This window comes from Lactuca sativa, unplaced genomic scaffold (genome assembly GCF_002870075.4).
Source record: "Lactuca sativa cultivar Salinas unplaced genomic scaffold, Lsat_Salinas_v11 Lsat_1_v11_unplaced_15, whole genome shotgun sequence".
Lineage (NCBI taxonomy): Eukaryota > Viridiplantae > Streptophyta > Magnoliopsida > Asterales > Asteraceae > Lactuca > Lactuca sativa.
The window spans coordinates 43,134-70,479 of record NW_026440207.1 but is presented as its reverse complement, the minus strand read 5'-3'; the positions used below and the strand labels follow the sequence as shown (position 1 = coordinate 70,479).

The 27,346-nt window shown below is 31.8% G+C and overlaps 1 protein-coding gene across 22 annotated transcripts; it reads right to left on the bottom strand.

Annotated features, from left to right (window-relative positions):
• Positions 1–5,484: 5,484 nt before the first annotated feature.
• LOC111911035 (protein FAR-RED ELONGATED HYPOCOTYL 3-like) lies at positions 5,485–27,134 on the bottom strand. Of its 22 annotated transcripts, none has more exons than XR_008227410.1 (20): positions 26,917–27,134; positions 26,532–26,853; positions 25,986–26,211; positions 25,308–25,862; positions 24,139–24,624; positions 23,633–23,719; positions 23,445–23,537; positions 23,309–23,367; positions 22,773–22,890; positions 22,603–22,681; positions 22,043–22,117; positions 18,249–18,320; positions 17,331–17,481; positions 17,112–17,250; positions 16,103–16,185; positions 12,744–16,022; positions 7,900–11,915; positions 7,578–7,836; positions 6,299–7,501; positions 5,485–6,229 (listed from the first exon to the last, which is right to left on the bottom strand). XR_008227410.1 is itself a non-coding variant. In XM_052767982.1 (7 exons), the coding sequence occupies exons 5-7, from the start codon at positions 7,959–7,961 to the stop codon at positions 6,854–6,856; spliced, it is 969 nt and encodes a 322-aa protein (XP_052623942.1). In that variant the 5' UTR covers positions 7,962–11,915; positions 12,744–16,022; positions 16,103–16,185; positions 17,112–17,250; positions 17,331–19,780; the 3' UTR covers positions 5,485–6,853. The 22 variants fall into 22 exon arrangements, 1 of the variants encoding a protein (XP_052623942.1); XR_008227413.1 differs by having other exon boundaries at positions 22,043–22,090; XR_008227409.1 differs by having other exon boundaries at positions 17,331–18,320.
• Positions 27,135–27,346: the final 212 nt, after the last annotated feature.

Sequence of the window (27,346 nt, the reverse complement as noted above, 5' to 3'; positions counted from 1 at the left end):
GAAATGAAAACTTTTGTATTGTAAATAATTCGGAAAGTTTAAATTGAAAATTTGTGATACGGTTATCTCGTGTAATTCAGTAATATTTATACCCAAATGGTATTAAAATAGTTTGCAAAAATTATATTTTTGTTTAGCAGGTTAAAAATGAATTTATACTTATATAAATATAATATTTATATAATTTTGATTACACCGACAGTCGAATAAATAATTCTACCCCAAGCCCACAATCAAACAAGGAACAGGAAATGGATTCAAATTATCAATTCTAAGCCTGTTGAACCCTAAATATATAATTTATATAAGTACATAATTTTATTAAAGAAAAAAATTAATAAATATTGAAAACATTTATATATCAACCCAATTTCTTGTGTTACACTTGTATTCCCCCCTATCCCCTAAAACAGTGAAAAATCATGAAAACGTAAGGGTATGAACTCACCTTGTGTATGAGTTTCTGGTTGGTTTCGATGTGGTTGCGATGATTCCCAGTATAGAATACGTGTGATTAACCGTATCCTAATTATATTTTACACATAATTACATGTATAAATTAGATAACTAATGATTTAACAAGATAAATAATATTAGTTCATATGGATTTCTTACTAATAGTGGAGAAAATTCTAGGTATTGATTTGAATGTTTGAAGGCTAACTGGGTAACTGCTTGCATATACAAAGAACTTTGATACGAGTTTTGAGAGTATATGAGTGAATTACGTTTACTGTAAGCGTATAATGAATTCATTTGTTCCTTAAATATGAAGGAAACTCATAATGCGGTGAATGTAATTTTTAGGGTGTAATCACATAGGGAAGCTGATTTTAGATAAGATTATGAAGATATTTGATGAGAGTTTACGGTTATACACTTCCAAGATGAAGTGTTTACGGTTTGAACCATTATTCTAAAGGAGGGTTCACGGTATGTATTATATATATATATATATATATATATATATATATATATATATATATATATAGAGAGAGAGAGAGAGAGAGAGAGTGGGTTCGTGTATAAATGAGATTAAGATGTGAAAAAGTAAAGAACCAATAGGAAATAAGCATGTGTATAAGAGTTGGGTTTTTTTTTTATTTCACACGTAATATTTTGATTTTTATAATTTTTTAATTAAAAGATTATAAATGTAATTTATCTATGCAGTTATCTTTTATGAATTTAACCGTCATTGAAGAGTGAGTAGTCGGTTTTCAAATTGAGCTAACCGTGTATCCGTAATTGATTGAAGGTCTACGTTTTTGTTATTACAAAATTTATTCTGAGGGTTTATTTTAAGTTTTCTCTACTATTAGATTATGTATTTCAACATTATTCAACATAATGTTTGCGTTTAAAGCTTTGTTAAATGCGAAAGTTAACAGGAATAGGCAAAGTTCGCATTCAAAAGTCATGAAGAAATTTCCAATTTCATCACAGAGAATGGTTACCAGGAAGAAGGATTATTTAAATGAGAATGTGGACAAAGTTGATTGCATGGTTAATTCTCGTGATCATCCTATCGAAATAGATGTTGATGAAGTATCAGTAGGAAAAAAATTTCGATCTGATGAAGTTAAGAACGAGAGTAAGTTATGATGTTTTGTTGTTAATGTTTTTCAAATTGACTTATTTTATCATTTTTTTCGGGTTGATTTTGTTATGTCTGTATGTTTAGATAATGAGAGTCCAATTGAGATTTATTCCAGTAATTCTATGAAGAAGACAATTGACATTTCATATAGTAATTATTGGTAGAAGAAAAAGCCAAGGAATAATGTTCATCAGTCTGTGTATAGTTCAATGAAAAAGAGAAAACATGGTTTGTTTGGTCGATTAAACTCAAAATCATTTGATTCAGAAGGTTAGTTATTCTAATGTTGTTATTCTTTAAGTTTATCATTAATCTAGATTATAATTTTTTTTGTTGGACATAATTTAGATTATTTAAGTGATTCTAATTTTGAAGTTCGGAGCATTACAAGGAGCAGGAAGTTGGTTAACAGAAGTGATAGAAAATTTAGTAAAACAATTGTCTCCGAACATGGTAAACTTAAATATAATGTTATTTATTTATTGTGTTCCATATTTATTGATTTTGTTTTATTAATTTTTTTATATTATTTTACAACGTTTATATATTGATAATTTTGTTGTAGACTTTTCTAGAGATTCTGATTTTGAGGATGGTACCAGTAGTAGTGTGAAGAGGGTGGATAAGATAGCTTATAAGAAAGTTAAAAAGAAAATGGAGTTGAATTGTGCTAAAATAAAATCATTGTATTCTTGTGTTTCTCTTCATTCTATATATGGCGTTGTGAATTCAATGAATCATAATCAAAAAGAATGTGTGAGGAGTTTGGGGTTTGGATCATTGATAGACATGAAGACTCAAAGTATTCTAGCTAAATTATGTTATTTTGTTGTTGATTCTTTTGATCCTTTAGAGATGGTTATTAAAACTGAGGTTTCTAATATTTTGGTTACAAGGGAAGATGTTAATAGGGTGTTAGGTTTGCCTATGGGGGTTGATCAGTTAAATAGTGTTGATTTAAGAGGTAACGAGGAATGGTATGAGATATGGAAAGATCAATTCAAGAAGCCGTTGTCTTTAATAACTCCAAATGATACCGTGTACAAGATAATAGAACGATGTGAAGCATATATGGTGTTTGTTGCAAATTTTATTATTCTTGTATGTACATGTTTTGGATCATGTAACAAACAAGGTGCATGCAATTTGAAGCTTCTACCGTATTTGTCTGAATCATATAAGTTAGATAAGTTTGATTGGTGTACATATGTATTAAATTGTGTAAAAGAGGAAAAGTTGATTTGGGGCAGAAGTGATATTAAGACTTTCTTCAATGGTCCTAGTGTGTTTCTAACGGTATGCCATTTAATGTTATTTGATTAAATATTTTTAAAATATTAATAATATTTATATTTTGTTATTAATTTTTGTTTTTTTTTTTGTAGTTTCTATATGTTGATAGGATTCAATGTAGGCAAATGTTAATGGTTAGAAGATATCCAGTAATTAATAATTGGACTTTAGAGCTGTTGAAAGTGAGAGAAATAAATGAAATTTCCAATGGAGGTTTTGGAAGACCATCTGCTATAGTGAAAAGTGTTGATGAAGTTTCTAGAGGATCAATTTTAGTAAGTAATGTTAATTGTGTAATTTTGATCGTGAACATGATTTATTTGTTTAGTATTTTGATTTTATGTTTAAATCTTCAGTTTTAGATATTAATTATACTTTTTTATATTTTTTCTTGTTATCAGGAGTTTCATTCAGAAATGAAGTGGTGTTTAGTAGATATGTCTAAGAAAGTGGATAAAGCCTTTAAAAAGCATGGAAATTTGAAAATAATAGAGTTTTATGGATTGAAGGTGAAAGAGTTATGTTCTGCATATAAAGATTTTCGTCATAGTAATTATAAATGCGAATACTTTCGAGTCATGTGGAAAAAGCAGTAGTTGTGATGATAAGTTTGATGAATTTCGAGATTTTGGGCAGTCTATTAACAACATCGTTGGTGTTAATAAATATGGATTGGCAAATTCGTTTGGCAAATCTGGATGTATTGAAACTAAGTTGCTTGTGGATTGCGAGGGTGGTCATAAGGAAAAGTGTGTAGTTGAGGGTATTCCTTCTTTTAATTTAGGAATTGAGGATGACATGTATACTCCTCCAAAAGTGAATGCAGGTGTTGATAGTTATGTTAGTAATAATTTTGTTTCTGTTGGAATAAGTTTTGCTTCAGTCAAAGGAAATGTACTTAAATCTCATGATGAAAGTGAAAAAGTTAAAATACTTGAGAATGATATGATTTCATTGAGACCAAAGAGAAGTCAAACGTTACCTCCAGTGCTTAGGTCTCCATTTGTTGTACGAGCTGTTGAGATTGATAGTAATTTGACAAAGGAGGAGAATATCAAGTCTAATTGGCTATTCAGTTTATGTGGGAATCGAACGTAATGTGTTTGTGTATATGTATATATATTTTTATATATAATGAATATTTAATTTAATGTATTTTATTTTTATTTTAATAGGGATGATCTTTTTCATAGCATAAATGGACAACGTGGGGAAAGATACATGTTTGAGAGCTTATGTCCAGGAGAATTTCTTTTTTCCGGGACTATTGATTGTTTTGTTGAAGTGTTGAACTATGATGAGAGAGCTAGGAATTTGGACACTCCTTCATGTTTCTTCTTCAAGACAGCAGTATTGGTACGTATAGTAATTGTTAGTTATTGTTTCTATATTATTATGATGTTAATTGAATTGTTGTTTTGTATTTAGGATCCTGCATACATGCATAGTGAAGCATGTAAATATGATGATGTGTACCAAAATTTTAAAGAAAATGTTTTTCATTGTTTGGGAGAGTCTAAAGAACGAAGAAATTTAAAAGGAATTGATTTGGTAAGTTTAGTTTTTCTTTGTAAAATTTATTCCTTTTGTGTTTGTATCTTATTGTGAAGTTGATTATTTTTATTTAGATGTTCTTTCCTGCATGTGCAAACAGTCACTATTTTGTGTTTGTTTTTGATTTTAAAAACCGCAAAGCTGTCATATTGGACAACATATTATATAGTCTTTCTGAAAAACCATACCCACATCTAACTCAAAATCTGGTAAGTTTGTTTGTATTTTTTTTGTTTAAATGTTTATTTATATTCATGAATTATATTTTTTTTATAATGGATATTGAATTTTTGTTTATATTTAAATGCAGAAATATATGTTTGGTAGATATCTTCAAGACATAAAACATTTTATGGCTTTTTCAGTTATGTATGAAATGGAATTTGTTGATCAATATATGACGTGGAAAACAAGAGGTAACAGTAATGATTGTGGGATTTTTTTGATGCGTCATATGGAAACTTATAAAGGTGGTCCTTTAGCTCAATGGAAATGTGGGTTTAAAATGGAAAGTGTTGAGCAGATTTTGCAACTTAGAAATCTTCGAAGAAGATATTCTATGAAAATTCTATTGAGTGAAGTGAATCTAATGAAAAATGAAGTTCAACAACTTCTTGTTGAATATCAAAAGCTTTCTGCAAATGACAGCCGTGTAATGTATCATGAAGGCATTATCAATATAGCAGCTAGGTTAGCTGCTTTTGGTCCTTGATATATGTTTGTTGAAGTAAACAGCAAGTCGCTATGTTTATGTAGAAGTATTCATAGTAATGGTTATGAATGAGTAAGTAAAACAATTTGTTATGAAGTATTTTAAATGTGTGTTTGTTTTTGGTTGTTTTTCTTTAGGTTGAATTTAATGTACTTCTACAAACATAAGTTTATAATAATATATGAAAAGTGTGGCTACATTTTTATGTTTTTGATTTTGATTGTATATGTATAATCTTTTTTAAAGTTAACATATTTACAATCATATATAATATTAACATATTTAAAACCATCATATCTACAATTTTCAGAGTAACATATCAACAATCATATATAATATTAACAAACTAACAACCACCATCGATAATATTTATAAATATATTACAATCCCCATTACAATCATCCCAAAAGAAGTTAGAGCACATAAACATATTATATAAATGACCAAATATTCATACTAACACCATTTCCTTAAATCTAAAAACCCAAAAACCCAAATTCCCACCTTTTCACCTTGCAACTTCATCTACTTACCCAGAAGATTCACTTGATACTTTGTGTAATCCAAAGCTTCAATGAGTTTGTCAACATTTATCCAAAAGTTGAATTCGTCAAAAAGCATGATCCTAGCCTCCCAAACAGTAATTTTTGGATTTGATGCAACCATTGAATAGAGTTTCGTGCACATATAACTGTTGGTTGCAAAGTTTAATGTTTTTGGGAAGAAGTTTGTAACAGTGGTTTGATTATGCTCCAAATAAACTTGTTGAACACAAAAAAAAAACCCATCTATTTTAACTTTTTTGACAAAGTTCAAGAAATCATTCCAATAAGCAAGCTTGTTTAGACCAACGTCTAAAGGAGCAAACGAGACTAAAGAGTATGCATATGTTGTCGCAACATCATAACCAAAAGAACTTAAGATGGTATGAAATACCTCTGCAGAGAAAGTTTCAACCTCGATGAAGTCTATATAGTCAATGTTGCCTCCAATGTAATCTCGATTTGGGTAGTAGTGGAAACTACCTCCATGGTTTAGCATCATTGTGAAGTACTTTTTGTTTTCCCACCCTGAATGAAGATTGAAAAGAAGATTATATAAGTATTAATAGGATAAGATTTTAACAATAAAGAACATACCATATATGTCGTAAAGATCAAGATAATCCGAGGAGTTCCGAACTACCCAAAGCGATGATTCAGAAGCCATCAATGGATAGTTTTTTTTTCTTTAAGTTTATGGTGATGTTGAGGAGGAATATATAGCGGTAACAATTGGAGTTAGTAGAGTAGGTAATTAATTTTCTGCCATCATTTGCTTCAATAAATATTATAGTCTATTATGGCGGTTGTAGATTTAGGTAATCATGGTATCTATACATTGAAGATGATAATCCTTATCTTCTTATGAATTAATTTTATTTATTTATTTATTTTTTTTTGCATTTTATCAAACAAATCGGTATATATTACCTTCTTTTATTAATTTGATATAAATAAAATAAATATTTTTTTTGTATGTTATAATGAGATTATAATCTTGTTATTATTTATAGTTTTTACATTATATTTTTAGTAATTATTTTTTTTTTCATTTTTTTAAATATAAAATATAAAGTTACTATTAGATGAAAAGCTTTTTATATGAAAGGATTGTTTGTATTTATTGTAATTAAGTCGATTTGACTTCTGCATTTATGAATATTTATATTTTTTATAATTGTTAATTCTGAATAGATTTAAGTAATAAATGAAAGATTTTACTAGGTAATAAAATATTATATATTTCAGAAGATTAGTTGCATATATATACATGTGTAAGTTATAACTAATATTATATTTTTCAATCGCATTAGATTTAATATTTTTAAGTAAAATGATTCTGAATATGTAGTTGATGATTTGAAATAGTCTTAACATATATTTCGGAAGATTAGTGGCATATATATTTATGTGTAAGTTATAACTAATAATATATATTTCAATATAATGTATATTTTTCATCAAAATAAGATGTATAACACACAAATGAGGTTGTGTAAATTTTGCAATACGTTGGTTCAACATGATTCTAGAAATTGTCCATTTGTCAAAAGACATGCTCAAAAGAGTTGCAGAGAAGATGTTGAAGGAAAAAGACATTGGTATATCTCTGAAATATGAGGGAATCCATTTTTCTCTCTTGTTGAACATATCAGCCAACCATTTATTATCCTTCAAATGAAATTCATTCAACATCAAATCCCATTTGTTCTCAAATTCTGATGGTTCAATATTCATATTCCAAACTAGTTGATTTATGCGTTTCTTGAAATCTGAATTTGAAACTAAATCAGCGTCAATCTGTCAAGTTAAATTTGATTTTATTAATATATTTTCATAAGCTATTTTTAATTCAATAAATTAAATTTTTTGTTACCTTTGATGGCATTTTTGACATTATGTGCCACATACATAATCTGTGAGTACATCCTTGAAACACCTTTCCTATTGAAGAAGATAATGCTACATCTATGTCTGACAGAATCATTGTTGGTTTCTTCTTATGTGATGACAAAAAAGCTTCTAATAACCAAGAGTATGATTCAATTGTTTCATCTGATATTAGTCCTACTCCAACATTGATTGTCTTTTCATGATTGTTTATTGCAGTGAAAGGAACAAATATCATATTGTACCTGAAAATAATTGTAAAATGTATCCCTAATTCTATAATATAATTTAATAAATATAAATTTTACCTGTTTGTTCTATATGTAGCACCTGGTTCCTGGTACGTAAATCTTATTTGAGTAATTTCCATTTTTAGCCTTGGACTCGGCGAGTCATAGGTCCGACTCGCCGAGTAGAGACGGGACCCGGGACATGTTTAAGTTGGCGACTCGGCGAGTCCATATCCTGGACTCGGCGAGTCACCGCTGTTTGATGAAACCCTAAGTTTCAGGGGTTTGCACCCTATTTAAGCCCTCATTTCCGCCCTAAGCCAGCCCCCTTCACCCTCAGGAGCTCTCCATACGTTCTAACCCCTTGTTCTTGTGAGTTTGAGGCCTTTTGTGTGTTTTCTTGAAGATTTTGAGAAGGAGGAGGAGTAGATCAAGAGGAAGGGAAGGAAGTCAAGCATCTTTGTGTTCTCTCAGTAATTTCTTGGAGGCATAACTCGTTTTCCCTCTGTTTCTATGCTTGTTACTCCATTAAAGTCCTTCTTGAGCCCTTCCCCAAGCTTGCATGTGCAATATAATTTGTAATAAGCTGATTGGCCTCTAGATCTAGGCATGGTTGAGCTCCAAGAGCTCAGATCTACTGCCTTTACGGACCCATATTACATAAAGACCCTAGATCTACTCATTTGGTGCATTTTGAACCCTAAAACTTTACGTGTTATTCATGCTCTAGGAACCCAGTTCTGTGGATAGCATAAGCTGGATTCAAGCAGAATCCAGCATATAGTGATTGCATGGTAACAACTCGGCGAGTCGTTCATCTGACTCGGCGAGTCTGCTTGCGAGTCTCCGAGTTTGTCCCCTTTTCGTTGTTTGAGTGGGAGTAGTGAGTCACGGGGTGTGACTCAGTGAGTTGGAAGCCAAACTCATCCATGGAGGAACTCGACGAGTCAATGCCCTGACTCGGCGAGTTCAAGGCAATCTCCTTAGATCAAGAACAAACTCGGCGAGTTGTTCATACAACTCGGCGAGTCGCAGCATATGTGTTCTTCGGATGAAGATGAACTCGGCGAGTTGTTCATACAACTCGGCGAGTAGGATGAAGGACTTGAACCTCAATTTAGAAGGAGAACTCGTCGAGTCAACGTCTAACTCGACGAGTAGGGACGAGATCCAGGGCAATCGATTGGATAGGGACTCGGCGAGTTGGAGAGCCAACTCGGCGAGTCGGGTCAACTAAAAGTTGACTTTGACTTTGACTTATGACATGATCAGGGGTAAAATGGTCATTTTACCCAAAGGACAGTTAGCAGTGATTGATTGAGTATGTTGTGGGAGTTGCAGCCGGAGGATTTCCGGAGCAGCAGCAGCAGTAGGCAGTCAGTTCCCGACCAGACCAGCAACTACTTCGGGGTGAGTTACCTTCCAGTAGCGGTGGGTCTACGGCCACAATGCCGGCCCACCAGTAGGAGTTGTATGTGGATGATTGTCTCCGTGATATTCATCTAGGGTTACTACTACCTGTTCCATTCTTATGTGCTAGTATGATGTGATGCTATGTGTTAGTGGTAGTAGGGGAGATAGTCCCAAGACATCCGGTCAATAGGGCCGAAGGGGTAGTTATACCCAGCCATGCTAGATAGATTCTGATACTGTGGTACATGTTATGTGGTAGTAGTAGAGGGGAGAAGTAGTCTCCAGTATCCGGTCGAGAGGACCGAAGGGGAGGCCAGCACCCAGGTATGCTAGGCAACATCCGGTCCAAAGGACCGAAGGGGTAGGTCGAGCACCAAGATATGCCTGACGATAGATGTATGTTATGTGATTATTATGGTATGTGGTACAGTGGGGGAACTCACTAAGCTTTGTGCTTACGTTTTTCAGTTGTTGTTTCAGGTACCTCTTTAGCCAAGGGGAAGGAGCAGGCTCGGTAGCAGCATATCACACACTTTTGTTTCCGCAGTTATGAGTTTATTCTGGGATTGATACTCTGATATTTTGGTTGTTTAAATGTTGTGGATTTCAATTTGGTTTTCAATGTAAAATGGTTTAATTATACAATGTTTTAATTATTAATGATTTCCAAGTAATGATTTATAAACAAAATTTTTGGACGTGAAAATTAGGTCGTTACAAGTTGGTATCAGAGCCTTGGTTTGAGGGATTAGGACACACCTTCGGGGGTGTCTGAACTCAGATCGAGGGATTGAAAGATTTTCTAAAGGAAAATGTTTTGAAAAAAAATGAGAAAATAGTTTTGAGAAAGAACGAAGTGTGTGATGTGCGCGACCGGCCGAGCTCAAGTAAGTATTCCCCAAAGTACCCATACAAGTTTATGTTATGTTTATCAGCTTTTGTAGAACAGCATGCTAGAATATGACTAAGGATCTAGGAACGATGCCTTATGTGCCTGCTTTATGTGTTTCAGCTGTATAAAAAAAAAATTGCATGCTAGAGTCGAGTAGACAGCAATAGGATAGCCTGTTAGGTTATGCCTGATACTATGAGTTTAGCTCTGTATGCTAGATTAGTTCTTCTCTATGAGAGCGGATTTGCTTGAAATTGTTCCCTTAGCTCGAATGATGGTTGCTTTGTGCTTTGTGGGACTCTGAGTGGTGGGAGTTAGCCATTAGGTGAATACGTCACGTCACATGTGATCAGGGTTGAATAATCTTAGAGTGTTGGATTTGTCCCTATTACACAGCTCTCGTTTGAGTCTAACCGTTGTAGGGATGAGCCTGTTACTCGAAGGATTATCCGAGTCTAACCACATGTGATGGTATTCAGGTAATGGTCAATTGGCACTACTAAGAGGCCTTCAGCAGCTGAGGACCTGGTAGGGTGGAGCCTGAGATTTCCCTAGGGCAAGCCTAGGATGAGTATAGTAGTGATCAGCCGTAGTGGAAAGGATCTGGTGGAGTCGAGGCAGTTCTTGGAGAAGGTACGGATAGATGTTGAAGGTAGTATGGGCCCGTACTACTGAAAGCAGAGGATCCGTACCCGAGCCAAGGGAGGCCAAGATGAGACCAGGGAACTTGTGGTAGATGTGATCCCTCAAGAAGTATTAGTATCACTAACAATTATTATTCCTGTATTACAGAATGGTGGTACTACGTTCGAGGCCGATAGATGGCGGTTTATGAGAGGGGTCAGGTTCGGGATCAGGTTCCGAGCCAGTCGATGAGGGACTACGCGAGTTCATCGCGTCAGAGAGATTACCAGAGGCATCATTGAGTCGACCCCCATCATCTTTGGGTCGATCAAGGAGAGGATCATCGAGTTGATGGAGGATCACTTTAGGGCGTTCAGGAGCGACATGGCATCTGGCCAGTCGGGGCCTCGCACGCTGTCCTTTAAGGACTTCAGGGGCAGTGGTGCACCAGATTTCCACGGGGTGAAAGACCCCATTGCTGCTAGGCAATGGATTGCAGACATCGAGTCTGCACAGTTGACTAGCTTCTGCCCCTCGGGTCGAAGGTGAGGTATGCAGCAGGATGTTTACGGGACCGAGCTTGAGATTGTTGGGAGTCAGTGGGTGACTCGTTGGGAGCCTCAGCTATCGAGACTATGACCTGGTCGGATTTTGTGACCAGGTTCAGGGCGGAGTTTGCGCCGGCTGTCGAGCTTCAGCAGCTGGCCAGGGAGTTTTTGGACATGAGACAGACGACGGAGAATGTGGCGGAGATCACCGCCAAGTTCCGGGAGAGGGCACTGCTGGTGCCCCAGTATGCAGGCGATGAGGAGGACCCTTAGTTTTTCAGCTTGCCTCACCTTGGACTCTATGATTGCCAGGGCAAGGGAGAGGGAGATAGACTTGGAGCACATCCGGAAACGGAAGGCAGGAGAGGGTCAGTCAGGAAATGCGGCAACAGGGACGGGGACGCTGCAGGAAATGCGGCAAGACGCACGAGGGGGCATGCAGGTTGGGATCATCAGGCTGCTACAAGTGCGGCAAGCCTGGACACTATAGCAGGGATTGCACTGCTCCGGCAGCAGTTATCCAGACGTCTGAGTTGCCGTGTTTCCACTGCAACCAGAGGGGCCACAAGAAGGCCAATTGCCCCCAGTTGACAGTTTCAGCGCTAGCTCCAGCGACCCTGCGGATCACTGATTTTATAAGTACATTGCATAAAATGGTTTTAAAATCATTTTGCATAAAATGGTGTTTGGATAGTATTTGGATGATTTTAAAAGTACATTGCAGAAAATGGTGTTTTAATTATTCTAAACGGTACATCTTAAAAGCAGATTGCACAAAATAGTACACCTATATTGTACTCTTTGTAATATAATTGCAGAAAATGGTATTTGTAATTAAAAGTACATAATAAGAAGGGGTGTAACCATTACATATAGTTAAATTCCATAATACCAATATGTAGCAGCCATCCATTTGTACTAAAATGCCTAAACAATTCACAAAAAAGGCATCCTAAAATGGTAACAAAAGAACAAGTGGAAGTATGCTGCAATCAACAGGTGTACTAATTAATGTACATGTAAAAAAAATGCCAAAACATGTTGACAAAAGTGGCAACCTATATCATCCCCACTACACCCCATTTCTACCTAACCGACTACTCCAAAGTGACTAGGTTTGCAGACGAAGAAGAACCACCATCCTCATTGCCAATGGGGGGCAATGGCTTAATGTAATGAGTTTGGGGCCAAACATTGTTTCCAGTATGTTTGAAGAGTAACATTCAAGATATTTATCTTTAGAAAAGTATTAATTAATATATACATAAGGTGTTTGATGGATGAAATTAATTCCAATAATTGTAATTTTCACATCCTCATCTAGCTTCAAACACATTTCCTTGACAATGAAAAATCAACCAAAAATCTACAATAATTTAGACAGCTAGTAACAATCTTTGTTATGATTAATATAATTGTTAGAATGCATAAAATTAGTAATATACCTCATATTCTTTCCAAAGCGATTCATTTTCCTTATCACTGTTGGACAAACATTAGAACTCCATCTTTGACTTTCCTTATTCATGTGGCAAACCTGTTCATAAAAGTATATCTTAGATTTTCAAAGAGGTTAGTCTTAACAAGAAAAAACTTGAAAGGTACAATGTTTTCAAAATGTATTATCCTAATAAGAAAAAAAAAAGTTAAAAGATAACATTTAAATATGTTATATTTCAAAAATAAAATGTTGTCCTAATAATATTAGATTTTCAAAGTTTATTGCTTTAATAAGAAAAAGGTTGAATGGTAGAAGTTTTTAAAGTTACAAAGTCTTAATAGGTGAGATTTTTAAAGTGCAATGTCTTCATCAGGAAAATATTAAATGAGTCTTAATATGTTAGATATTAGCAGTATAACACTATAATTTAAATAGTAATATTTAAGATAAAGCACATTGTCTTAATATGAAAAAAGATATACTGAAATATGAAAGAAAATTGAAAGTATAATGTTAGTGATGGGAACATAAATCATAGATGCTTAGATTTTCAAAGTACAATGGCTTAATAGTAAAAGATTATAAGAAAAAAAAATCTTTATAGGTTATATTTTACAATTGTCTAGACTTTCAAAGTACAATGTTATAATTGTCTAAAATTTTCAAGTATAGTGTCTAAGTAGGGAAAAAATAAAAGTAAAATGTCTAAATATGTTAGATTTTCTAAGTATAAAAGTCAGTATAAAGTTTTAATGCGGTTAATGCAAATTCCAAATTTACCCTTCCGAGTATATTTTTAAATTAACTTAATACAACATTTATTTTTATTTCAAATATACATGTGTCTCATCCTTAATGGTTGTTTTCCTTTTCACAAATCATTTGTGTTTTCGTGTGTGTGTGTATATATATATATATATATATATATATAGGTTAGATTTTAAAAAACATTTTCTTAATAGGAAAAAAAAATAGAAGAAAATATCTTAATAGGCCAGATTAAAAGTACTATGTTGTAGTTGTCTAGATTTCCAAAGTACATTATCTATGTAGGAAAAAAAGTATAATGTCTAATAATATTAGATTTTCCAAGTGTAAAGTTTTAATAAGAAAAAGTTCAAAGGTAAAAAATTTGCAAAGTTTGTTGTCTTAATAAGAAAAGGAAATACAAATTACAACATTTAATTATGTTAGATTTTGAATATAAAATGCTATATATGTTTACCAAAATCAAGCAAGTTCAGATTTTCAAAATAAAGTCTTGATAAAAAAAAAAAAAAAATTAAAGCTATAATGCTATAACTAGTAACCAAAAACAAACATGTTTAGTTTGTGGAAGTAGAGTGACTAGGAAAAATAATAAAATTACAGTGTCTTAATAGATTTGATTATGAAAGTATAATGTTTTAATAGAAGGTTATATACCTTTGCATCTAAATAGCATTCAGTTGCAACATACAAACTTATGAGGCCAATATGGAAAGGATTTTTTTATTATTGTTACCTTATTAGACATTTTACATGTATATTTAGTAATCAGCAAAGTACAGTTTGGTTTATTACCTTGTCCGTAACACCTCCCATAACCTTAATGTTTTATCGTATTCAAATACCCTGAAACCATGTGATACTTTTTAATTAGCGAGGGTAGAAGAGTAAATTTACTTGCCTTTTGAGTTGGATCAGAATCCAACAGAAACAGAAAGCAGTTGTGTAATGGGCTGTTGAGTAGTTCCACCAGCTGCCCTATCAAAACAATAATAGACATGTTAGAAACCACAGCTAAGAAACGGAATTGCGGATTCTGGCAGAGTTGGAATTCGAGATTCCATTTCTTGACGTGTTTGGTTGACAATTTGGATGGAACACACTTATGTTGGATTTCTTGAAATTCCATGTTTGATAATCACAGCTAGGAACTGGAATTGTGGATACCGGTGGGATTGGAATTCGAGATTCCATTGAATGGTGCCTTTGGTTGAAAATTCGGACGGAATGCAACTTTGTGAAATTCCTTGGTATTTCATATTTGATGGGCTTGAACCATTTATTTATAGGGGCAGGCAGAAAGAATGCCAGTTTTGATTCATTCCTCCCTCTTTATTAAAAGACCAAAATACCCTTGTTATATATTGAGATAGAGGGAGGACATTTTATAGCGCAAAGAAAGAGTTGAGAGTGCATGCCTTTTTGATCATGGTTGAAATTTGGACCAAATCATTCCAATAAAACACCTGAAAGCTTATGAATCATTTTTCAAGATGAATAATAATGGAGAGAGAGAGAGAGAGAGAGAGAGATCACTCATGTTTTGTGAGATAAAAATTCTTTATTTCAATTATTAGCAAAATATTGTGTGTATAATAAATAAATAAATAAATAACACAAAGTAAAATGACTAATTAGATAAAGTAAAATGACTTTTTTTGCCCTTATCTTCATCTTCTAAATCTCCTTCATCTTAAATCATAAAAATCAAACCAAATTCAATCAACACCCAAAAATTAAAGAAGAATCAAGATCCAAAAGTATAAAATAAAAATAATTCTAACCTAACAATCTTTAATCTTTTTAGTTTACTGTTCATGGTTTTTTTAAATAAATTTGTTGGTACCTTGGATCTTAATTTTGTTTTAGTTTTAGCTTAATTGTTGGGTATTGGTTTGATTAGAGTTTAAGATTAAAGTTGAGGAATTTTAGGTTTACAGGATGAAGGATAAAAAAAGAGAGGGACAAAATAGTCATATTTCACTTGGATTTCACAAACATTTTGCAACACCAACAGTTCCACCATGGAGAAAACTTTCAACAAAACTATACTTTACTGACCAATTGTACAGCAAATGAAATATCTTAGATGAAAACCATAAGTTTTGAAATATCACAAGGACGAAATTGTAATTTACTCTATAAATAATAATAGTGGCATGTTACCTGTCAATAACCAAGATCAAAGTTGTAGAATGAGTAAGTCAACAATATATCATTACCTTAAAAACAAAAATAAAATACTTAAATAAAAAAAAAAAAAAAAAAAAAAACCACATCTGAACTGTATGGTTATTTTCATACCACATCTTTCTCAATCAAACCCTTCCTTTCTCTAATTTCTGTAAACCTTTTTATAAATCGCAATAAATATAATATTTGGGTGATAGAACTTGGAGGGCACAATAGTCATTTACCTGCAATTGGTTTTTGATAGTCATGTACTCTAATGTTTTTAACTGAGACAACATACTGTTGAATGGTATGAATAAGATCCCACTAAGAATGCATAAACCTGGAATTACATGTCATGAACAGATTTAGTTAAAATTAGCCAAAAGGGTCGATGTGTAAATTTCAACAAAATATAAAAACCTCTTTTTGCCCCTATAGAATATTCTCTGTTTTAAAGCGTCTGGATCCATGACTCAGCCTTCATAATCCAAAAAGCTTGACCACTGTATAACATAAATAACATTATTTAATTTATTTTTCTCTTAATTTTTACACATAACAACGTACTTCCATTTTTTTACCAATAGAAGCAATGTACTTTATTCTTTATCCATAATAGCAGCATACTTATACTTTTTATCAATAATAGGAATGTTCTTTTAATTTTTTTTTTAACCATAATAGCAATGAACTTATATTTTCTACCCATAACAGCAACATACTTAAATTTCTTTACTGATAAAAGCAATATACTTTGTTCTGTATCCATAATAGCAGCATATGTATACTTCAACCTGTAATGTAGTTTATTTAATTTTTAGAGAATCTTTTCGGGGGTTAGGGTATAGTTATGCTCCTTAAACATTTATGACAGATAATTTTTTAAGAGAATTGATTTCTTTGTTGAGGTTAAATTATGCTCCTTGAACACGGAAATGGAAGAGATGAAGAAGACATAGGCAAAATGGTCATTTTCATAAATTTAACATATGGGCTGTTTGAAGTTGAGACCCAAAGACCAAACAATACACATTATCACACAATGAAATGAGTACCACATTTTTAAAAAGATTCTATTTTTAGGGACTTAAGGTTTAGTTTTTTGTTGAAATTTCATGGAAATGAAAGAGATTAAGATGACAGGGACAAAATGGTTATTTTCATAAATTTAACATATAGGTGTTTATGAAACCATGAAATCCTTAGATATGATAATTCTGCAATTAGTTTTTCTAAGTACAGTGACTTTATAGGAAAAATAATAAATGTAATATTACTCTAAAAAGATTGATAAATCAATCATTCATATATTATTGTTACAGAACCACTGATATTCGATAATGAAAATTGTTACTAATTGGAAAACAAAATTATCTTCTATTAAAGTAATAAGATATATGATGATAAGGTAAAAAAAAAATTGCAATACCTGATCCCGTTTCTTGTACAGATCACCACCAGAAAGAATGAGATGAAATCCTTACTTTCTTAACATAATTCGTTTGGCTAAAAAAAAAGGTAACAGCAATAAGATGTCTGTTCAAGCACCACAGCTGAATGAAGAGGTCCTGCAAAAAAATTGAAGTTTTTAAACAAACAAAGTTCTCATATATAATATTTTTATTCACAAACAAGAATTGATTATTACCTCATCAGAGATAAGAAAGTACACACAAACACCCTCTCTTTATATTGACCACTTGTTTTTAACATTTCCTTCCCTAATGTCCCAATTCACTGAATAAAAGCACATCTTTTTTTGATTGATTCGACATCAAGTATGTTAATCCCATCATTTCCTGAAGATGATATAAATAAGCACAAGTTTTAGGAACAGAGGGGTATTTCTGGAATTACACAAACAGGGTCGTAGGCTCATATAATCTTTTGTAACCAGTGGATAGAAGAAGGCTGGAATCAATAACCAACTCCCTTATAATATTTGAGATTCAATGGAACTAAAAGTGTAAATTTGTAGTAGCCTTGGAACACAAATTGAAAGTGTGATGCTATCTATAAATGGGCAGATTTTTCAAAGTATGTTATGTTGCAATAAGAAATAAATGGAAGTACAGTGCTATATATAATTGGGTAGAATTTTCAAAGCAGAATGTCCTAATAAGAAAATGATTAACCATATGATTTCAATAAAGAATCTTCTTATCAGTGCAATTGATAAGAAAATGATTAACCATAATACCAGTATCAGAAGGAATCTCTGACAAAAAGCTCAATGTCAAAGTCATCAGCAACTTTAACCATTTATAAATATCAACTGGGGAAACTTATAATATGTAATGTCTGTGGCACACAAAATATGGCTTGTGCAGAAGAGTGATTCACTTGCTCTGTATCACATGCAATTATGAACTTCACACACACACACACACATATATAGTATACAATTGAACTTGTAAGACACACTATAAAATAAGATACAAAACCAAATTGTATCTTATGAGAAGCTGCAAGGGGAAATAAATGAATGGCTTTAAAATGATAAAAATTTTAACTCTTACAACTGTGTGCAACTTTCACTAGGTGTATAATTAGCTGAAAAACATACCGATGGGTATAGTTTCTATACGCAATGGCTCTATGCATCAGTAATAACCTGTTTTAACCACTCATTTGTCACCTACTTGAAAATAAATAAATAAAAACATTTCTCAGAAACATCTAAATCTTTTGATAAATACAACTCCTGCAACATGAATAACACAATGAGATTTAGAAACAGAGAACATTACAAATACAAAAAAAAAAAAAAAAAAAAAAAAAAAAAAAAAAAAAACATTCTAACGTAACAAAGACTTTGTGTTCTTTATTCTTGGAATCTCAGAAATAAGAAGAGAGGCGATGACACAAACAGGCCCACAAAGAAATCACAACACCTCTTCGTTTGATTAAGATTCAAGACACACTTCTGTTTCTAATTGAGTAAAATTACAAATAACAAATTATCTTTCCCTAATTGAATCTTTAATGGCTCAAAAAGTTTTAATTTGGTTTGGTTTGGTTTGTGATTATTTACTTTTGTCTACATAATTCAATCCAACAACATTTTCACCTGCAAAACAACTCTTTAACTTAATTAAGAAATTTCATCAGACACCTAAAGTGCAGAGTAGGTGATCTAATTCAAAAACCCAACAAAACAAAAGATAAATGGAGGAGAAAAAGAGAAAGAAACCCAGTGAGGGTGTTTGATCTGTTTAAAATTGAATTTTGTACTGTTTAAAATTGTTAATTGCTACCAAAAGAATTTACCATTTTGATGTGCTTCTCCTTAATCTGTCTGCTTTGGCAACTGAAGAATCTCAGTATGTTTAACAAAGAAGAAAGATAAACTGATATGAACATGTATGTATGTATGTATGTATAAGGGAAAATTAGGTAACTTCAATCCACCTTCTGATACACAGATAGCAATAACTGCTTTATTCACCATTTTTTTTTAATAAAAATGGCTCATCATTTCCTGAAGTGAAGATAATAAATAAGCACATGTAATTTAGGCTGATAACTAGCTTGTGTATTACGTATAATATATATTGAGGATTCTTCTCATCCATCTTTTTCCCAAAAAACTCTCTAAATTGTCACATTAGTAGTGTAGTGTAGTTTGTGAGGGTAGAAGAGTAAATTTACTTAATTGTATCAGAATCCACTGGAAACAGAAGATCCATCGTTTTGTTTGAAGTCGTAGTGCAATGAGCAGCCATATCAAAACAATAATAGACATGTTCGAAACCACAGCTAAGAAATGGAATCGCGGATTCCGACAGAGTTGGAATTCGAGATTCCATTTCATGACATGTTTGGTTGATGATTGGGACGGAATTTAGTTCTGGTCGATTTTCTTGAAATTCCATTTTTAGTAATCGCTTCACAGCCAAGAATTGGTTGAAAATTAACCCTGTCAAATTCCTTTTCAACCATTCATGAGGGCAGGTGGTTTCAATTTCATTACTCTTTTTTTTATTAAATGACCAAAATACCCTCCATCACGGTTGAAATTTGGACCTAATCTTTCCTTAAAAAAAAAAAAAAAAAAAAAAAACACTAGAAAACTTGTGATTCCTCTTTCATGATGAATAATGATATTGAAGAGAGATCACTCAAACCCTGTGAAAAAAAAATTGTTTCTTACAAATATTAGCAAAATATTGAGTATAACAAAAAAAAACACAAATAATTAGCAATCAAAATGAGTTTTTTTGCAATGATCGACCCTGGCACTAATGGTGTAAAAAAAATGTTTAAATAAAATGACAGATTAGTTTTAAGTAAAATGACTTTTTACCCTTATCTTCATCTTCTCAATCTCCTTCATCGTAAATCATAAAAACCTAACTAAATTCAATCAAAACCCAAAAAAATTAAAACAAAATCAAGATCCATGGTCTTTTTTTTTCCCAATTTGTTGGTACCCTGGATCTTAATTTTGTTTTAGTTTTAGTTTTAATATTTGGGTTTTGGTTTGATTGGATTTTCAGATGGAGATTGAGGAATTTTTAGGTTTAGAGGATGAAGGAGAAAAATATGGGGACAAAATAGTCATTTCAATTGAACTTCACAGACATTTTGTAACAGCATTAGTTCCAGGGAAAAACCTTGCAACAAAACTACACTTTATCAACCACTTGTGCAACAAAAGAAATATCTAGATGAAAACCATAAATTTTGAAATATCACAAGGACGAAACTGTAATTTACTCTATAAATAATAATAATAGTAGCAATAACCAAGATGAAAGTTGTAGAACAATTAAGTGAACAATAATATATCATGCAAAAGATAGATAATTTTTTAAGAGAAGTGGTGAATATCTAACATCTGTGTTGTTAAAGTTATTATGCTCCTTAAACATAAAGACAGCTAATTTTTGAAGACAAGTGGTGAATTTTAACATGGAAATGGAAGAGATGAAAAAGACATTGGCAAAATGGTCTTTTTCATAAATTTAACATATAGGCTGTTTGAAGTTGAGACCAAACACATTACACACCATGAAATGAGTATAGTATTTTCAAAAAGATTATTATGTTTTTTAGGGAGTTAGGGTTTAATTTGGCTCCTTCAACATATATGATGATTATTTCTAAGGATCTAGGAGAGAAATTTTGATGAAAATGGAAATGAAAGGGATGAAGATGACAGGGACAAAATGGTCATTTTCATTATTAATTTAACATCTACCCAGGTACCGAAAACATTATGAAACCTTGAAATAAGGACCAAAGATTCCCTTTTGGACCTAAACCACCAACCTGTGACAATAAGAACATGCATGCTGTTTAACTGTAGCAAGACTACTATCTGTTAATACTTATAATCTCTATTATTGTATCCATATTATATAAATTTCATTGAGTAAAAAGAACAGCATGCAAATTTTAACAACCGGACCACAATAATTACATATGTACATAGGGGGAAGGGGGTTTCATGGAAGAGCAAGAGAAAGGCCACTGATATAGACAAGAAAGCATCACTTAATTATAAATTTGACATTAATAACTTTTTAATTAAGTGAACTTTTTAACATAAAAAATAGATTGAATTCTTTGCTAAAAGAAAGCATTTTTTTTATCAAGTCAATCATAGATATAGACACAAATCCAGTAAATATAAGACGCCGTTATCTAGGCAGCACTTATTAAAAAAAAAAAATAGGGTTATTTGCATGCTAAATATCAAACCCATCAGATGTAATATATCAAGAAAAAAAAAAGGAAAAATTAAAACCCAAAATTTACAAAACATGCAAGAATCTGAGCAAAAACTTTGAAACATGGAGAAACATAACAGAAATGAGTATACAACTTCTAAAAGAGGCATGCCAAAGGAGCATGCCAGGTGTCCCCAAATAGAAAAATTCTCCTCTTCATAGAAGTATGGCAGTTTTAGAAAATGTCATACAAATACAAAGCCATTTCACTGCTTAATTAGGTAAATCTTTTTGGAGTATAATGTCCTAAAAAGAAAAAAAAATTGAAAGTTCGATGCTATAAATTAATGGGTAGATTATTCAAACTATAATGTCACAATAAGAAAAAAAGTACAATTTTAATATTGTGTAAATTTTTTAAAGCATAATGCTCTAATAACAAAAAAAAAGATGAAAGTGCAATGCTATAACTGTTGAAACTGAGAAAAAGTTTATATTTACGGATGGTTATATAGAATTGTTATTTTTCCAGAAAACTGTACTTTATGAAAAACTCCATGTCATTCAAGTTTTACTTGATAAAAAAAAATTAAAAAACAGATTGTATCACAGGAAATGTACTTACATAAACAAAACCATGTAATTTTAATGTGAAAATGAGAAACAATGGACTTTAAAAACTTACATGTAACAGGATGATCAAAGGCTTCATGGTCCTTCTGAGAAGGATAAACTGTAGCAATAAGAACATGTTGTTTAACTGTATCAAGAATGAGAAATAAATTTCAGAAGTAAAGAGGAGGGAATAGAATTAGAAATAAATTTCCCCTTATGGCACATGAAAATTTCAGAGATGTTTAATATCAATTAAACAAGATCAAATTATAGCACAAAAGAATGTAATATCAGAAAATGGTACTGCTTTTATGGTATATTATCTTACTACTATAATAAACAATCTAAAACAACATACGCTAAAATAGTACTTTGGAGGAATAGGACATTTTCCATCAAAAATGAATTGTCAAATTATCCATGAGGCAAACTATTTGATGAGCCATGGAACATATTAAAAATAGGTACAACATAAAGATACAAGATGTGGGCTTCTAAATAAAGTCAATGTAAGAATATGTGTATATGAATATGAAATCTAGAGTTGATAAAAAAAAAAAAAACAATCATGGAACAATTAAAATGCTGTTCAATAAAAAGAATTGACTAAATAACAAATATAATTTGTACCAGGTGTACCAAATAAGTTCTGATGGCGTTTTCATGCAATATTCAACATTTTTTTTTTGATAAAAAAGCACATCAATTCCTGAAGATAAAAAATAAAGCACAGGTTTTAGGAACAGAGGGGTATTTCAGGAAATACACAAACAGGGTCATAGAGCTACCTGTTCACTTACATATTGTTTCCATGCTTTGTCAGGTTGTAATCAGTGGCAATTTGATAAAGCAAGTTCATAATTTCATAACATGAAGGCATAATCACCCAACACCCTTTTTTGAGATTCAATAATGTACCTTTAAACATTAACACAGAAAAGCTAAATAAAAACATAAAAAGCATCAAGTGTTTTATAGTGTTAAGGTTAACTTTGATTCACAGAAGCATCTTCTTTTCCTTTTCTCCACCATAAAAATGTTATGTAGCTTTATTTGGTTTCTAAAACCTTTTCTTGTTGCAGAGTAATGAATGCATTTTGTCAAAGGAATTGGAACTAAGAATAGTAATTAATATAAGGGAACTTGTGGTTCACAGAATATTTTTGAAAAAATCAGCTACACAACACTCAGGGACCAAAAACGTAATATTACTCTAAGAAGATTGATAAATCATTCATCTATTGTTTCCAGAAACATTGATATTCGATAATGAATAGTAAAACAAAATTATCTATTTAATTATTCAGATATGATCTGGTAACAAAAACTGCAATACCTTGATCGATACTTCCTTAACATAATGACCACAACAATAAGATGTGAATGAACAGGTTCCTGCAAAAAATTTAAGTTTTTTTAACAAAATTCTCATATATTAACATTTTTATTCACAAAAGGGAAACGATTATTACCCCATCAGAGATACAGCATCCTCTTGTTTTTAACATTTCAACCCACCAAAGAACACACCATGTGGCATTTCCCTTCCCTGATGTCCCAATTCACTAAATAAAACAACACTTTTCAAAATAAATAAAAGAAATGAATAAATTACAAATATATATATATTTTTTCAAAAAAAAAAAAAAAACAGGTCTACTAAATAACTGCTGAAGGTGTTTTCCATGCAATATTCAACATCTTTATTTGATTGGATCAACATGAAGTGTGTTAATCCCATCATTTCCTGAAGATAATAAATAAACATAAGTTTTAGGTTAGGAACAGATGGGTATTTCTGGAAATACACAAACAGGGTCATAGACTCATATGATCTTTTTGTAATCAGTGGTAATCACCCAGCACCCTTATTTGAGATTCAATGCAATAACCACACACCTTATTGAGCATCAATAATAAGCCTTACTGATTATAAAATACATAAATTTATCATACTCATCAATAAGCCTTACTGATTATAAAATACAAATGAAAATACAATGTCAAGTTTTGTCCCCCCATGAAGTCTAAAACAAACAACAATTTTGACATGATGTGATTAAGTCCAACTGAGCCACCATAATACCATCTTTTTCCAAAAAAAAAAAAACTTTCTAAATTGTCAAATTAGTAGTGTAGTTTGTGAGGGTAGAAGAGTAAACTTACTTGCCTTTTTGAATTATATCAGAATCCAGTAAACAGAAGCAGTTGTTTTGTTTGAAGTAGTTGTGACATGAGCTGCCATATCAAAACAGTAATAATATACATGTTAGAAACTGCAGCTAACAAATGGAATCGCGGGTTCCGACAGAATTGGAATTCGATATTCCATTTCATGACGTGTTTGGTTGACAATTGGGACGGAATTCAGTTCTGTTGGATTTTCTTGAAATACTATTTTTGGTAATTGATTTGCAGCCAAGAATTGGAATTGTGGATTCCATTCAATGGTGCATTTGGTTGAAAATCCAGACACAATTCAACCCTGTCAAATTCCTTCAAATTTCAAATTAAATGACCAAAAAACCCTTGATCACGGTTAATATTCGGACCTAATCTTCCCATAAAAAAAAAAAAAAAACAAAACACCAGAAAACTTGTGATTCATCTTTCATGATGGATAATGAATATTGGAGAGTGATCACTCAAGCCCTGTGAGAAAGAAAAAGATTATTTCTTACAAACATTAGCAGAATATTGTGTATAATAAAAAATTTAAAAAAAAAAACACAAATAACTAACAATCAAATTTAGTTTTGCTGCAACGTTCGTCTCTGGCAGCATTAAAAAAAAGGTTTTAAAGTAAAATGACTCTTTTGCCCTAATCTTCATCTTCTCAATCTCCTTCATCTTAAATCAGAAAGACCTAACTAAATTCAATCAACACCCAAAAATTAAAACAAAATCAAGATAATAATAATAATAATAATAATAATAATAATAATAATAATAATAATAATAATAATAATAATAATAATAATAATAATAATAAAAATAAAAAAAAAATAAAAAAAAAAAAAAGAACTAACCTAACAACCTTTAGTTTTCTGTTATTTTCTTCAGTTTGTTGGTACCCTGGATCTTAATTTTGTTTTAGGTTTAGTTTAATTTTTGGATTTTGGTTTGATTAGAGTTTAAGATGGAGATCGAGATATTTTAGGTATATAGGATGAAGGAGAAAAAGACTGGGGCAAAATAGTCATATTTCACTTGGACTTCACTGGCATTTTGCAACACCATCAGTATCAGGGACAAATCTTGCAACAAAACCATACTAACGAAATATCACAAGGACAAAATTGTAATTTACTCTATAAATAATATTGGCATGTTACCTGACAATAACCAAGATCAAAGTTGTAGAATGAGCAAATCATCAATATATCATGCACAATGCATACATTTGGATTATCATCACCCTCATAGAATGACCTGTCAAAAACCTCATTTTAAATAATTTGAAATGTATGGTTATTTTCATATATTCGATAATAGAAATTATCTATTAAGTACTAATTGGAAAACAAAATTATCTTCTATTAAAGTATTAAGATATATGATAAGGTAACAAAAATTGCAATACCTGATCCCATTTCTTGTACAGATCACCAGAAAGAACGAAGTGAAATCCATACTTTCTTAACATAATTCATTTGGCTAAAAAAAAAGTTTCTTAACATGATTATTACCTCATCAGAGATACGAAAGTATACATCAGCACCTCTTTATATTGACCACTTGATTTTAACATTTCAATCCACCATGAGGCATTTCCTTCTCTGATGTAAAGATCTACCAGGCATACTAAATAAGTACTGAAGGTGTTTCTGTGGAATATTCAACATCTTTTCTGATTGATTCAACATGAAGTAAGTTAATCCCATCATTTCCTGCAGATAATATATATATATATATATATATATATATATATATATATATATATATATATATATAAGCACAAGCTTTTAGGAGCAGAGGGGTATTTCTGGAAATAAACAAACAAAGTTACAGACTCATATCTTTTGTAATTCAGTGGATAGAAGACGGAAATCACCCAACACCCTTATTTGAGATTCAATGGAACTAAAAACGTATCTTTGTAGTAGCCTTGAAACAAAAAGCTCAGCATATAAATTGTTAAAAAAATCACAACACCTCTTGGAAGTATCCTCATTTGATTAAGATTCAAGCTTACTTTTCTTATGCCCCCAAAAAATCAATTGTCAATCTCTAAAAATCCTGCAGTAAGAAAATTACAAACATAAGTCCATATATTTTTGTAGCAATGACAATCAAAATCTGTTTCAAATATGGAAATTTAACACTTCAGCCTAACGTATATTAATTATAGGCAACTCTTAGTTAGAACCAAATACACTTCTATTTCTAATTGAGTTAAAACTACAAACAATAAATTTTCTTTCCCTGATTGAATCTCTAATAGCTCAATAATTTAATCCAATAACATTAAGACATTTCATCAAACACCTAAAGTGCAGAGAAGAAGAATCTACAACTAAACAGTACTTTTTTGGGTTTCAAGACTATTTAAACTTAACTATTGTTTGACCAATCATCTTCATTTGATGGGTGATTTCTATTAGGTGACCTGCTTCAAAAAACCAACAAAACAAAAAATAAATGGACGAGAAATAGAAAGAAAAAAAGAAACCCAGAAATCGGAGGAGAAAACACACAATTAAACTTACAACCTAGAAATCAGAGGAGAAAGACATGTATTCTTTTTCTTGATCGATGATGACGGTGAACCAAACTGACATCGGAACCAGACGTCATACTACAACTACAAATAATAAAGGTACAACCCAATAGCCCCAGTGATGAAGGGAGGCCTGAAGATGTTAGCCTAATTTAAAATACCTAACAAAAACAAAAACGAAATCAATGAAATACACACACAAAAAAAAAAATCAAGAACGTTACCTAACAGAGGAAGAGGGAAACGCAGAGGATTGTTGAACGTCGGGGAATGAAAGAAAGAGGAAACGGTGGTGTCGATAGAAGAAAAAGAACCTCCAAATAAAACCCTATTCTTCAAAGAAACATGTATGTATGTTGTTTTGAGAGAAGCCAGAGGGATGAGTGAAGAAGGTTATTTTAAGCGCGAATACACCGACCCAACCCTTTCGACTTCCGATTTCTAACGGTTCTTTTTATAAAACATTCCTAAATTACCATACTAACAAAATAACATTTCCATTTATCTTAAGCCCCTTAACTTTTGTTTTTTTACTTTAACCTGCCTTTTTTCTTTTTAATTTTTATTACAAATTTAGTCTAAACTTATTTTTTTTACAACTTTCTTTTTATATAATTTCTAAAATTTAGGCTTTTAAAAAAAATTATTTTGTTA

Coding starts and splice junctions, on each gene's coding strand:
- LOC111911035 (XM_052767982.1), bottom strand. CDS start 7,961: ATGGAAATTACTCAAATAAGATTTACGTACCAGGAACCAGGTGCTACA. Junction 7,837..7,899: donor GCTACATATAGAACAAACAG/GTAAAATTTATA, acceptor AATTATTTTCAG/GTACAATATGATATTTGTTC. Junction 7,502..7,577: donor TGTCAAAAATGCCATCAAAG/GTAACAAAAAAT, acceptor TTAACTTGACAG/ATTGACGCTGATTTAGTTTC.